Consider the following 15,113-nt stretch of genomic DNA (forward strand, 5'->3'; position numbering starts at 1 on the left):
GATAGATAGATAGATAGATAGATAGATAGATAGATAGATAGATGGATGGATGGATAGATGGGGGGATGGATATATGGATGAATAGATGGATGGTTGGATAGATAGAGAGAGAGATAGATGGATAGATAGATGGATAGATAGACAAATGGATGGATGGATGGAGAGATGAATGAATGGATGAAGAGATGGATGGTTGAATGGATAGATAGATACATAGATGGATGGATGGATAGATGGGGGATGGATATATGGATGAATAGATGGATGGTTGGATAGATAGATGGATGGATAGATGGACATATAATAAAATGTGTCTTAGAAAAACCAGGACCCTCTCCTCCATTCTTCCTGAAGAGTTCAGATTTTGCCATCTATGGTAAAGGCCAGGTTGGAGGCAGGAATAACAGTCATTTAAATACTTCCTAAGGAGGGAGCCTTTAGCCAGGTGTTGAGCTAGACTCCGTGTTGGGAGTGAAATGAACAAGGGTAGAACTTAATCTTTAGGACCATGAGGGCTTCCTTCACCTGCGCATGGCTGGGATGATGTGATGACTGATAATTATGTTATCTTCTATACAGTCACATGCTGCCGTGTATACGTACTGGAAGTGGGCTCAAGAAGACCTGAGTTAAATCCTGCCGCAGATACTTGCTAGCTGTGTGAAACCAGTCAGGGCTGTCTCTCAGACTTAGTTTCCTCATCTGTAAAATGGTATTAATAATAGCACCCACCTCTTAGGTTGTTGTGAAAATCACATGAGATAACATGTGATACTTAGGAATCTTAAAGTCTTACATAAATGCTTTTTAAAAATGCCAGTTAGAGGTAGCCAGCTTTAACCCACTAGGGGAATGATGGTTAGATTTTCAGTGTGAGCATTTACACCTCAGAACTCAGCCAAAGAAACAAATCAGGACTTGATTTATCATTTTCTTCATTGTCAAGACTTAAGAAAGTATTACTAGTATAAATTAAACTTAAAAGTATGTGTTCATACTTCCCCTGCCCAGACAGTTGTTAAACATTTACCAGCACTATAATATTGCATTGTTTGACACCAGGCATTATTTGAGGCAGTCCTAAAACTAGTAATAGTGATAATAACGGCAACGGCTAACGCTGATACAGCTTTGAGGTTCCCAAAGCATTTTCCCTGTATCAGCTCATTTGGTCCTTCAAGCATCTCAGTGAAGCGGGTGCTATTTTATGCCCATTTTTCAGATGAGGAAACCGAGGCAGACAAAGGTTAAGTGACTTGCCCAGGATCCCATGACTAGAGAGTGTCTAAGCAGGATTCAAGCTCAGTTTTTGATCCTACCACATTTGGAACCTTAGTGAGAACAAGCAATTTTGGAATTATTTGTTTAGAATTATTGTGTGTTTGAGTGGAGGGGAAACAGGGAAGGTGAGAGGGAATGAGTGAATCTTATACTCATCAGGTTTGTCTTAAGGGGGGAATACCATACACGCTCAGTTGGGTGTGGATATCTATCTTACCCTATAGAATTATTGTGTGTTTGGAATTATTTTATTTAGTGTACAATTATCATGTTGTCGTTCAGTCGTTTTTCAGTTGTGTCTGACTCTCTGTGATCCCATTTGGGGTTTTCTTGGCAAATACACTGGAGTGGTTTGCATTTCCTTCTCCAGCTCATTTTACAGATGAGGAAACTGAGGCAAACAGAGTCTGAGGCCGGATTTGAACTCAGGAAGATGAGTTTTCCTGACTTCAGGCCTAGCAGTCTATCCATCGCGCCACCTAGCTGCCCAATTTTAGAACAGAAAGGCTTTAATTTTAACAGACCCAGATTCAGGGTCTCTGTCCAAGGGAGGTCAGGTAAGGTTATCGGCACCTTTTGATCTGGATGCCTGGTGCACCAGCATTATTGGCACTGAGCCCTGTATTGCCCAATTACCTGACTGTTAAAAAAAGAAAACCTGTCCAGTTGCCAACCCCAGAATCCCCAGCCTCGGTCCTCCAGCTAGCAGAAGCTCCCGGCACACATGGGGGAATCCAGAGATAAAGGATGCATGGTTGAGCCTCATCCATCCTGCCTTTTCTGGGGATAGCTAGGGGTACACGCCTGTAATTTCACTGGTATAGGGAAATGCCCTCTCCCAATGCAGCTTGGCACCTTCTCTGCAACTCATTGTCCTATATTTGGCAAGAGAGTTGAGAGGGCAGGTGACTTGCCCAGGGTCACACAGCCAGGATAGGTCAGAGGTCTACCCAGATCCAAGGCTACCTCTTCAACCACTTTTCCATGCTACCTGGAAGAACCAAGTGTGGAGTCATCTGTCAGGTTTTAAGATAGGAAGCAGCTCCTTTCTCCCTCCTTCCCAAAGAGCAGCAGATTCACTCTTCCTGCTTTCCAAGATAGTGGTCAAACCTAAGTCCTCGGACTGAGCCCCCGCTCTTTAAGTCTGTCTTTAGACGTTGGCCAAAGCCCAGCCTTGGGATCATTTAGGGCAAGGCTGCTAAGTGCGTCTGCTGCTCACATCCCAGGGAGGCCCTGCCATTCCTGTGTGTTTGGGGGAGATTAAGTCAATCAGCAAGTATGTGCTGACCATCTGCCCTGTGCCCAGCCCCGTGCCCAGCCCCATGCCAGGCACGGCCACGGGGCTCTTAGAAGCCGCGTATACGGCGTCAGCAACTGTGAGGAGCCGAGGTTTGTTGATGCTTGGCAGGTGAGAGATGAGTAATACAGCTCCCCCATTTTTCAGGCCCAGAGAGAAGAAAGGGTTTGCCTGTGAGCACACAGCTGGTTAGCGGCGAAGCCGGGGTCTCACTTTCCAGTTCCACACACGGCTAATCCACACATTTCTTTTACATGGCTATCCGTGTTTGTAAAGGGTCTGTATTCTCGTTCTCCGTGACTGGGGGAAGGAGAGAATTTGGAACTAAAAATAAAATATGATTGAAATTTGAAAAAAAAGTGATGGAAAAGATGTTAATAAAACAGATCAACCTTAAAAGTGTCTTGCATTAAAAAAAAAATCCCGTTCCATGTCCCTTCCATCCCACCGTGGGTGGGCCAGGGCAGCAGAGAAATGTCTTGGGGCTGGGAGGCAGATGAAGAACAAGCCCCTCATCACAAGAAAACGGTCAGGGAGGCGTCCTAGTGCTGGGCCTCCTGGGTGTCTTGCCCAGCCTCTCTGGGGGCTCCACACCCGGGCGTCAGCCGCAGGAGGGGGCTGTGTCAGGGGGTCTGCTGGGAACAAGTGCGTACATGTGTGTCCCGTGCCCCCGACATCCTCAAAGAGAGCTGGCGTGGCCTAGCGTCTGGGTCACTGGACTTGGAGACAAGGGGGCCTGGGTTCAGATCCTGCCTCGGACGAATTATTCTAGGCATTTGACTTCTCCCGGCCTCGGTTTTCTCATCTGCAAAATGGGCTGGGTTGGGACTCAATGGTGTCTCAGGTTCTTTCTAGCTCTTACATCTATGATCCTATGAAATCACAGGCTTTGAAAACCTCCCACAGTGTGATTCCAACCTAGCAGCTAGGGGGTGCTACAGTGCACAGAGTTCTGGACCTAGAGTCAGGAAGAACTGAGTTCAAATTCAGACTCAAACACTTACTAGCTATCTGACTCTGGCCGAGTCACTTAACCTGTCTGCCTCAGTTTCCTCATATGTAAAGTGGATGTAATAATTGCACCAACCTCACAGGATTATTGTGAGAATCAAATGAGATGGAGGAGGGGGAAAAATGAAAACTCAAAATCTTATGGAAGTTAATGTTGAAAACTAAAAATTAATAAATAAATTGTGTAAAATTTTTTATAAAAGAATAAAAAAAGAATCAAATGAGATAATTTTTGTGGAGTGTTTAGTATAGTTACTGGCATATAGTAGGAGCTCCAGGCTTATTTCATGCCTCCCTTTCTCACACTTTACATTACAGGCAATGATAACAACAATAGTAACAATGGCTAACATTTCTATAGCACTTTAAGGTTTGCAAAGTGCTCCATATAGGTCATCTCATTTAATCCTCAAAACCACCCATTTTACAGATGAAGAAACTGAGGCTGAGAACATGGTGAAACCCAGCCAGAGTCATGTAGCTAGTGAGGTTTTCCTGACTCCATCCCTTGCACCACCCAGCTGCCAGATTGGGCTCCTAGCTGTTCCCAGAAGCCACCTCTCCATCTCCTACCTGTGTGCGCACATCTATAAAATGTCTCCCAAGCTTGGATCGTATCCCTGCTTATCTCTGCTTCTCCACATCCTCATCCTTATCCTTCGAGGCTTAGTTCAAGTGCCGACCCCGTTCACTTTCAGGAAGCCTTCCTTGATTTACCTAGTTGTTTCTGTCTATAAAGGAGGGGGGATGGACTAGATGACCCTGAGGTACCTGGAGCTTTGACGCCACCCTTCTACCATCCCCTATAGAATATAAGCTCTTTGAGGGCAAGGACGGTTTCACTTTCTGTCTTTGCATCCCTAGTACTTAGCATAATGTGTTACACATAGTAGACGCTTAATAGGAGAAGGGGAAGAAGGAAAATGAGAACTTGGTTAGGTGCGGTGTTAACCGTCACTTTTGTGAAAATCTGAATCATTTGAGTACGTTGAGGTTAGATGAAACCTTAGCTGAACGTGTACATGTATACTTGTGTGTCCGTGCACATCATGCATGTATGTCATAACATGTTACAGATTTTATAGCTGGAAGGGACCTCAAAGACCTCATTTTATAATTAAGCAAACACATATATATGTTTACTTCTACATATATAATTATATAATAATAATATATAATTATATATATGTTTGCTTTTATATATATATTTATATATATATATATATGTATAATTATAGTCAAGGGCCAGCAAAGTCATCTTCCCAGAGTAACTCTGCAGATCTGGTGAGAAAAACAAACCTGGGCTGGAGGATCCTGGGTCTAGAGCTGGGAAGACCCTGAAAGGGCCATCTAGTACATTCTCCTAATGCGCATTTGTGAGAAAATCGAGGTCTAAGAGATCCAATGAAAGACTTGGGACTTGGTGCTTTGGTCTCTTTGGGGACCTTCTCAGTGGACTAATTGGCTGGATTCCTTTAAAAGGATCCACCTGGGCCCCCCAGGATGGTGACTAAGCATCTGTATCGAGCTCAGGATATTCCTGTGAACTTCATCTTTCATATGCCAAGAGCCCAACAATCAGGAATTTAGGATAGGATCATGAAGTCAATAGAAACACCAAGAAGACGTTGACCTTAGAGTTAGGGAGTTGTAGAGAAGGTCAGAGCTGGCACTAGCCTAGGGATGATTTGGTCCATTGGTTCTCAAATGTGGTCAGAGACCCCTGAGACACATTTAGGGGGTCGTAAGGTAGAAACTATTTTTACAGTCGTACTAAGGCACTTCAATTTTAATATGGTAAATATCAAAACACATAACCCACATAAACAAAAGCTCCCTGGGTGGGTCCTCAATAAATTTTAAGAATCTAAAAAAGGTCCTGAGACTAAAAAGTTTGATAACCACGAGCCAATGAGTGAACGATTTTCTGTGCACAACATTTTCGTCTCTAATCTTTCTCCCAGAATCTTTTTTTTTTTCCTTTGCTTCATGATATTTTTTCCTTGGGTATTGAAAACTTAAGACATTCTAGTTTTACACAATATGAAAATCACCATTTCTGTGTCTGCTAAAGTCATTCTTTAAACGATGTATCTCTTATGGTGGTTAGCTAAAATTGGAATAATCTTTACTGGCACATCTATTCCTATAGACACTTTGGCCATCACTCAATCTGTGAATCCATTTTCTATTTCAATCTGTCCTTACTTGGTCCAGGTGCTAGAGAGCAGAGCTCAGAGAGACTTTAGCTTCATAGCTCAGCCTTTTTTGATGATTAAAAATCTCCTTCTTTGACCTAATATCTGACCATTTGAATGAAACTTGGAGGTTGTGACTGGAAAATTTGGTGGGGGGGGGGGGAGAGGCAGACCAGGCTCCCCCTCAACTTTTAACATTGGAATTAACCATTTAGGAGGTTCATGTTAATTGCAATTCTAACAATGGGCCAGATTAAAAGATCCATCTGGATGATTCCAAGCACTTTGATTCACTAAGTAACCTCCCCCAGACATTTTCCAGGAGAAAAAAGTCAACTCCATTTAACATCATTTAATATGTAAGTAGAATAGGAATGTGTGTAACTTGTGATAAGAAGAATGAAAAATGCCATTGTTTTCCTCTTTGTGGGTTATAAACTCATTCACTTCATCAACAATTATTTTTTAACCAGAGATTGTGTGCCAGCAGCTGTGCTAAGGGGTAGAAGTGACACATGAGAATAATTAATTGTTAGAATATAGAAGGGAAAAAAGCACCTCCACAAATACCTACTAATAAAGCAATCAACGAGTATTTACTAAGCATTGACTGCACGGCAGCCATGGGCTGAATGTCAGAGATACCTAAAAAAAAAAAAAAAAAAAAAAAACCCAGCAAAAATAGTCCCTGCCCTCAAGGAGCTTACATTCTCCTGGCACGTATCAATCAATGAGTCTTTATTTATTAAGCTCTTATCCTGTGCTGAGCCTGAGGATTCAAAGAAAAAAAAAGAGAATGAAGAAAAAACTAAAAAAAAAAAAGCATTAGAAAAAAATATGGATAGAATGATGGCACCAAGCAGTGAAGCAAGTTAATGAATTATCAGGTAGCACCAGCATGAGGAATGTAATTTGTAGATTATTTAACTGAGTCATTATCTGGAGAATTGCTGGAAAGGCTCTCTGATCTCACTGAGGTCAAAGACCACCCATGCCCTTGGAGAATCCCTAGGACCTTTCCTATGGGAGGCCTTTGGGGATCTCCTCAGTTACGGATTCTTACCCCACCCCTCACCACTCATGCTAGCTATGTGTTTTGTATCTACCTGATGGTGAGGCAGCATGGTACCATGGAGGAAGTCAGACTGTAGAGGCAGAGGATCTGGGTTCAAATACCAACTTTCTTATCAACATCTGTATGATGTGGAACAAGTCACTTTAAAGCTTTGGGCCTCAGTTTCCTTAGAGACCATGGAGTTCAACCCCCCCCTTTTTTTACAGAAAAAGAAACTGAGACTCAGACAGGTTAAGTGAATTGCCCAAGGGTGCAAAGCTAGTAAGTATCTGATACAGTATATGAACCCAAGTCATCCTGACTCTAAGCCCCAACTCTCTTTCCACTGGGCCAACCAGCCCCCACACTAGGTCCGAAATCCAAAGATTTGGGTTGAAGTTTCAGCTCTGGCGTTCATTGGCTTTATACAAAACACCTAACACAGCACTTCGTAAGATCAAAGAATGGGATTCTAGACCCGGGAGGATCATTGGATAATAAGATCAAAGATATGAAGTTGAGAGAAATCTTATAGATCATCAAGCCTAATCCATACCCCCAAAAGAATCATTTTAGTTCAATAAGCATTTACTGAGCACTTGCCTGGGCCAGCTAGGGGCACTGTGCTGGGCTTGGCGTCAGGAAGACCTGAGTTCAAATCCAGCCTCAGACACTAGCTGTGTGACCCTGGACAAGCCACTTAACCCTGTTTGCCTCAGTTTTCTCATCTGTAAAGTGAGCTGGAGAAGGAAATGGCAAGACACTACACTATCTTTACCAAGAAAACCCCAAATGGGGTCACGAAGAGTAGGACACAACTGAAATGACTGAACAACAAAAACAGCAGTATTAGATGCCAGACTGTGTGAAGCACTGGAAATACCAAAAAATTAAAAAAAAAAAAAACCCAGTCCCTGCCCTTAAGGAGCTTTTCCTTGAGTAGAAATAGAACCTTCTATTAGAGGAAAATAACATGTACACAGACAACCACGGGATCCTAGAATGGCGTGTCAGAGCTGGTGGGGACCCCAGAGGTCACAGAGCGTACCCCCTGCCTCCCCATTCATTTTATAGATGAGGAAACTGAGGCCCAGGACACTAAAGGCATCTCATCCAAGGTCACAGAGACAGGACCCAAAACTGGGCTCCATGGCCAACATTGCCCTCATTATGCTACACCAGGGTTATGACGAAGCTAAAGTGGAACAACATGAAAGCCCTTTCGAAAAGCTTAAAAAATGACAACATCGTAGTGTCTTATTATACGTTGTGGACCCTTGTGTAAGCTTGAAAGCTGATCCCCACTTTGTCACCACCCACCCACACCCATACACACATTCACATACACACATCCATGCATGCACATATATACATACACACACATGACAGATGAGCATTCACATATGTGGAAAAGTACCAGATTGAAGCTTTGGCGTTTCTTCTCCCTGAAATCAGCCTCTGGGATAAAGATAACTAAGTCGTGCTTAACTCGGAAAAGGAACAGCTTCATATCAAAATATCCTGTAGGCCTGGGCTTGAGCGCACAGATTTAGTCACTCCACAAGGACACCCTCCCACGCGCGTTCCACTCAGTTTTCCTCCATGGATGCTGATTCCCACCCCATTCCAGTACCTGGTCCACTGCCCACTTCAGAGCTGCATAGGGAGATTTTCAGAATGGGTCTCTGGCTCCATCCATGGCCCAGCAAGATCACGGTGCTGTTGGGGTGCTGGAGCATGGCAGATGCATTCACCCTGCGGGGATGGATTCACTCTGGAACAGTTAGCTCTTCAGTGATGAGGGATTCAGTTTCATTCTGCCAGCTGTCTCATTTGGCACTAGAAGCCCCCAAAATGCCAAACTCAAAAATCCAACAATTTTACCTGCTCTTTTGTGGTACATCTAGTGATTGGGATGTAATAATTGACTATACCTCCAGATTTTATCAATGTTGGTACTGCCTCCACTGCAAAACGGTTGAATTTACATCCAGAGGACTTGAGTTCAAATTCTGATTTTGTAGTTTACCACTTGTTTGACCTTGGGCAAGATGCTAAATCTCCGTGGCCCTCAGTTTCTTCATTTGTAAAAGGAGAAAGTAGAACTCGATGCTGCCTTCCAGCCATAAATCTGTGATCTTACGACCCTCTGATAAGACCAAGTATCCTATCTGAGTAGGGGAAATTTAATTGTTATGGTATCCTAACCTGGAACCAAGGTGAACTTAACTGTATTTCTGAGTATGCTCATAAAATCACTATTCCTTGGCATAGATTCTGCTAGTCTGGGTGGTAGTCAAGCCATCACATCCCTGACGAACACCCTTGAAGGTGTTTGACAGTGATAGTCACCAGAAGGCCTGGACATTCTTGATGCATCACTCACTCGCTCGCTCATTTAATCAATTTGCGTTTATCTCCCTGACAACTTGCACCTGCTGTGGAATGGGGGGTGTGCTGTTGTTAAAGGATATTGAGAGAGTGACTTCTCTTTAATACAGACTGGGGTGACTTAATCAATGAGTCATTAGCCAAAATGCAGTGAACAAATTTACAGGGAAAAATGGTGATTTTCAGATGCATGAGGCAGACCAGGAAACCAATCCTTTGCCATGAAATCACCAAACCATCTCAACATCTCATCAGAACGCTTTGTAGCTTGGTAGTGCAGTGAATAGAGCCCAGGAGTCTGGAAGACCTAAGTTCAATGAGGTCTCAGATACTTACTAGCTGTATGACCCTGGACAAGTCACTTCACCTTGTTTGCCTCAGTTTCCTCATCTGTAAAATGAGTTGGAGACAGAAATGACGAACCATTCCAGTATCTTTATCAAGAAACCCCAAATGGGGTCATGAAGAGTCAAACACAATTGAAACAACTGAATAATAACAACAACAAAGTCACCACTTAATAATGGTTTTTCCCAGACTCATATGGTCTGATGTTGAGTGACGTGAGCAGAACCAGGAGAACGTTGTACACAGTAACAGCCACATTGTGCTATGACTAATATTGATAGACTTAACCCTTCTCAGCAATACAAGGATCTAAGACATCTCCAAAGGCCTCATCATGGAAAATGCTATCCACATCCAAAGAAAGAACTATGGAGTTTGAATGCAGATAGAGCATATTATTTGCTATTATTTTTCCTCTGTTGTATTTTGTTTCCTCTTTCTGGTGGTTCCTCCTATTGGTTCTAATTCTTACTTACAACATCAATAATGTGAAAATATGTTTAATAGGCATGTATATATATAGGCTGTGAGATTGTGTGCCATTTTGGGGAGGGAGGTGGGGAGGAAAAGGGAGAAAAATTTAAAATTCAAAAGCTTATGTAAGTAATTATTGATAAGGCAAAAAAATTAATAAAAAAAATGCTTTTCTCCCCACTCATTCATTCATTTATCTATCTATCCATCCATCCCTAGTACTTTGGTAGAGGCTAAACAGATAGACACCTTTCCCAAGGAAATATCATCATAATATCCACTTGCTTTCTCTTTCTGGAAAAAACAATGTCTGAGGTAGAAGCTAATCATAAGAACATCCTCTTGTTGAACTATGGGGAAAAAAAAACCCTCTGTTTTTTTCTATTTCCAACAGAATGACATTACACCCTTACATGTTGCATCAAAACGAGGAAATGCCAACATGGTGAAATTGCTGCTTGATCGAGGAGCAAAGATTGATGCCAAAACAAGGGTAAGGCTGCCATTTTGTAAGGTGTGTGCATGGGTTGGTGTATACCTTTGAGAATGAAGGTCCAGTTGTCTTCTGGGAGCCAACATGGGAAGAGCAAAATAGCAGGGTTTACTGGAAATGTCCGTCTTTGTTGATACTTGATACGTTCACGATGAAAAATTAAATTCACATTTTTTAAAGAAGTCCCTGGGCTTGAGATTCCAGGTTTGAATTCAAGCCTGGGCCCCAGCACTTAGGGCCAGTTACCTGATTTCCTCAAGCCACCACTTCCTTATGGTAAAATGGGAGAAATCAGACCTTTGTTCCCTATTTCACAGCCTTGTTGGAGGAGAGAGGATATTTGGTGAGATTTTAAGTCCTCTGTGAATCAGAGGCATTAATAATATTTCAAAATGGGTCCTGTGTTGCATTCTCCATAGACCAGGATAACTCTCTTATATTTAGAATCATAGTTCGAGAACCAGAGGAGACCCCAGACCTCATCTAGATCAACCCCATTTTATAAATAAGGAAAATGAGACCCAGGTCAGATGGGAGTACATGGCAGAGCATGGATTTGAACCCAATCCCTCAGACTCCACGTCCAGTATTCTTCCCAGAGGGCCTTTTTCCATTGACTTTTCCTAGAGAAGTTCGGTGTTGGGACCGTAGGACCTCAGAGTTGTAAGAGGCCTCAGTTGTGGCCTCCTACATCCACATTTCAAGGATCTGTGGTTCCATCAATTGGTCCTCGCCATATGCCATAGATCACAGCCTCAGTGGAAGGTCTTAAAGAGGTTCTGTAGTTGAAAAAATACATTCCCCCTGAGACCAGTCTGGTGATGTGCCTCTCTGAACTCAGCTGGCCTTAAAAATCAGGCAGACAGTTGGTTCCCAGCTGCACATTGATGATGTTGAGGGGCCAGAGGCTTTCCTGCAATCCCTTTGTGATGCTTAGATGAAAAGTGATCACCAATGGAGAGGGATGGTATCACGGAAATGGTATTTAAAAGAAGGGCATTCAGCTTTCATTACCAGCTACTTGAAGGCATCTGTAGTAATAAAAGATAACAACGAGATGCTGAGCTCCCCTCATACCCCCGTAGGACCACTTGGAGCAAAAACCCCATTTTGTGGGTAAGAGGAAGCTTTGCAGGAACAAGGCGTAAATGCAGGCGCAGTGTGCACAGATGGGACCAGGGACCAGCCAGTTCTGCTTCTTTTGAAATGCAGCCGTCAAACATGGCGGCAGCGAGCAAGCTTGTCTTTCCCAGGCCACTTTCTAAGACCATAAGTGCTCAAAGGGTGTTGAAAAGTGATTTCTCTTTAATACCCGCTGGGGTGACTTCATCAACAAGTCATTGACCAAAATGCAGTGAATGAATTTATGGAGACGGATTCACAAATGCGTTTGTGGGAAACCAGGGACCGATGTGCATTGGGAGAAGAATTTTCTCCACTGAGAGCTCCCTACGCAGATGAAACCAATGTTCTTGTTTTTGATCAACCATGACAGTGCTGTCCTTCCCTAACCCAGGCATGAGTTATTGCTGCTGCTCCTTCCTTCAATTCCTTAATTATTTCCTTAATTTTTTTTTATTTTTCATTTTTATGTGACCTTTTTTTCCAACTATATCTCTTCTTCCAACGAAAGAAGGAAAAGGGGAGAAGCAGTGTAGCAAAACAAATGAACATTTCAGCCAAATGTGACAGTGTATGCTGTAAGCCCTTCCTGGAGTCTCTGTGCAAAGAAGGGAAAGGGGACATTTTTCTTGTCTCTTGTTCACTCCAGTTACTTTATAATTACTTCTCTGTGTGGAGCTCAGATCCCCTTCAGGGCAGGGCCCATTACCTTGTATCTTCCATGCTTGAAAAGGCAGTGTACTCTACCGATAGAGCTCTGGCCTCAGAGCCAAAAAGACCTGGGTTCAAGCCTTAGAGAGATGCCAGAGCAGAGGTGTCAGACACCAGAGCCTTGTGACCTGCCATAGGAACTGGATTAAAATGTGACTGGGAAATGTTTAACAAGATAAACAAGAAGAGAGATAATAGGAGAGAGATAATGTCAATTTGTGGTTTTCTAAGTCAGCTGTGGGGCCAGAAGAGATCCTTATGTATCCCCTGCCTCTATTTGAGTCTGGCCCCACTGGGCTAGAGCCCTGAGTGGTTAAGCAAATTACCCAAAGTCGCAGAGCCTGTAGGTGGCAGGGATGCAGGGGGATCCTTGGCTTGAAAACAGGCTCTCTGTCCACCATGCCAGACTGCTTCTCATAGTATAATGATGATGCATATGTATATCACAGAGTACTTAATACTGTAAGAAGCAAAATAGTATGGTGGATAGAGAGCCAGCTATATATCAGATATATGTATATATGTATGTATGTATGTATGTATGTATATGTACATATTTACACACACTATATATCTGTATATATATGCACACATCACAATTTTATGTGTGTATGTATCACTGTGATATATATGTATATCACAGGCTACTCAATATGGTGTGGAGTATGTGTACAGTTTTTTATATGATATGTGTATATATAACTATGATATATATGTGTGTATGTATATGAATGTATGTATAATTGAATGGAAAGAAATAAGCCTGGAAGAAGACCTTGGTGGGAGCATCCAGTGAAGTATCTAATGTCTGAGGGGAGCAAGTCAGAGCCAAGGAGTGAGTTGTCTCAGAGGGTCAAAGTGAGGATAGCCACTGAGGGAAATGGACCCATCTAAGAATGGAAAGGCTTCCAGGTTTATCAGTGATTAGAAATTTTTATGAAGGGAATGGATGACCTTGGTAGCAAGGGAGGAAGAATGTGGAGTCAAAAGTGAGGGGAAACATCTCAGAAGCCAAACCAGCATGGCAGTGGGATGGTGTGAACCTTGTCAGGTGTCATCATAGGAGAGAAGAGAGAAACAGAGGTCTGTGAAGACCCACAGAGCCTTTGGAGACTAAATGCCAGCCAGCCACTGTGCTATGGGTCAGGAATAAGAAGAAAGTCGAAAACCATCCCCAACCTCCAGAAGCCCCCATCCTAATGGGTGGGGGACAACATGCAAATAACTCTGTACGTATAGGGTAAACGGGAGGAAATCTGCCAGGGAGAGCGCTGGCCCTGATCTTGCCCTGAAGCTTTGCTGACCACCATCCAGCTCCCCCATCCAGATGTGTCTCCTGTTATTAGGAACAGGATGGGGGATCATTTGCTTTTGCCCTAAAAAAAAAGAAACAGGAAGTATATTGAGATATTGGTGGGACAGAGCTGCCGCTTCTAGGCAAGATGAGTGTTCCTTAGACAAAGACCTCCGAGGCGTCTAGTCCAACCCATCCCAGAACAAAGGCTCCTTTATGCAGCATCCTCAGCATGTGGACCTCCAGTGAGGGGAAGTCCACAAGTCCCAAGGCAGCCTGTTCCGTTCTGGGATGGCTCCCATTGGGAGGAAGTTTTTATTCTATCAAACTGAAGCTTACCTTTTGGCAAATCCCACCTTTTCCTTCCACTAAATCTAATCCTTCTCCTGTGTGACAACCTACTTGAAGGTGACCATCATGCCTCCTGCCCCCAGTCTTTTCCCCTCCAAGCTAAGCATTCCCAGGTTTTCAAACCTATCCTCATATGACTTGGACACTCAAGGCCCACCCCCATTCTGGACACCCTCTGCTGGATGCTCTTTGGCTGACAAATGTCCCTACTAAGCTTTGGCGCCCATTTGGTCTGACCTGGTAGAACACAGCCAGACTATCATCTCCTTATTTCTGGAAGCTCCATCCCTCTGTGGCTGCCATTACACACTGCCAATTCATCTTGAGCTCACAGCCTATTAAAGTCCCCAAATCTTTTTCACATAAATTGCTGTCTAGCCATACAGTCTCCATCTTGTATCCATGAAACTGATTATTTGAACCCTAGTGTAAGACTTTACATTTGTTCCTAGTGAATTTCATCTTGTTAGATTTCACCTGATGTCTTAGCCTGTGAAGATCACTTTTTACCTTGACTCTGTTATCCTGTCAGCTATTCTTCTTAAATTTGTGTCACCTGAAAATTTGATAAGGAGAACCATTTACACCTTAGTCTAAAGCACTAATAAAAATGTTAAGAAAAAAAGCACAGTGTTAAGGATAGATCCCTGAAGCACTTACTAGAGACCTGCTTCCAGACTGACCTTGACCCTTTAATGGCTCTCTCTTGGAATCTAGTCATTCATCCAGTTTCAAAATCATCTAACTGTACTATTGTCTAGCTCACATCTCTCGACTTTGTCCAGAAGTATAATATAAGATGCTTTGTTGAAGTCTTTGCTAATGACTATATATGTATAACCTATATCAAATTGCTTGCCTTCTCAATGACAGGGAAGGGAGGGAGAGAATTTAGAACTCAAAATTATAAAAAAATGAATGTTAAAATTATTTTTACATGTAATTGGGAAAATAAAATATTTTAAAACTTAAAAAATAAGGTCTTTGCTAATATTTAGATAAACTATATATGGAGTGGAGCCCTGAGAAAGAGAGAGAAAGCACACATCCCTGTCCCCCCGTCCCCCAAAAAAATGTAGGAGGTGGGA

The 15,113-nt window shown here is 42.9% G+C and overlaps 1 protein-coding gene across 8 annotated transcripts in view; it reads left to right on the top strand.

Moving 5' to 3' along the window:
• Positions 1-15,113, top strand: part of ANK3 (ankyrin 3) — a 568,906-nt gene that overhangs the window by 358,650 nt on the left and 195,143 nt on the right. For all 8 annotated transcript variants that reach the window (XM_027840586.1, XM_027840580.1, XM_027840579.1 and 5 more), the window contains exon 8: positions 10,449-10,547. In XM_027840586.1, the coding sequence (XP_027696387.1) occupies positions 10,449-10,547 (99 nt within the window). The remainder of the gene's footprint in view (positions 1-10,448; positions 10,548-15,113) is intronic.

Source organism: Vombatus ursinus, unplaced genomic scaffold (assembly GCF_900497805.2).
Source record: "Vombatus ursinus unplaced genomic scaffold, bare-nosed wombat genome assembly UNPS02014847.1, whole genome shotgun sequence".
In the NCBI taxonomy this organism is placed as follows: domain Eukaryota; kingdom Metazoa; phylum Chordata; class Mammalia; order Diprotodontia; family Vombatidae; genus Vombatus; species Vombatus ursinus.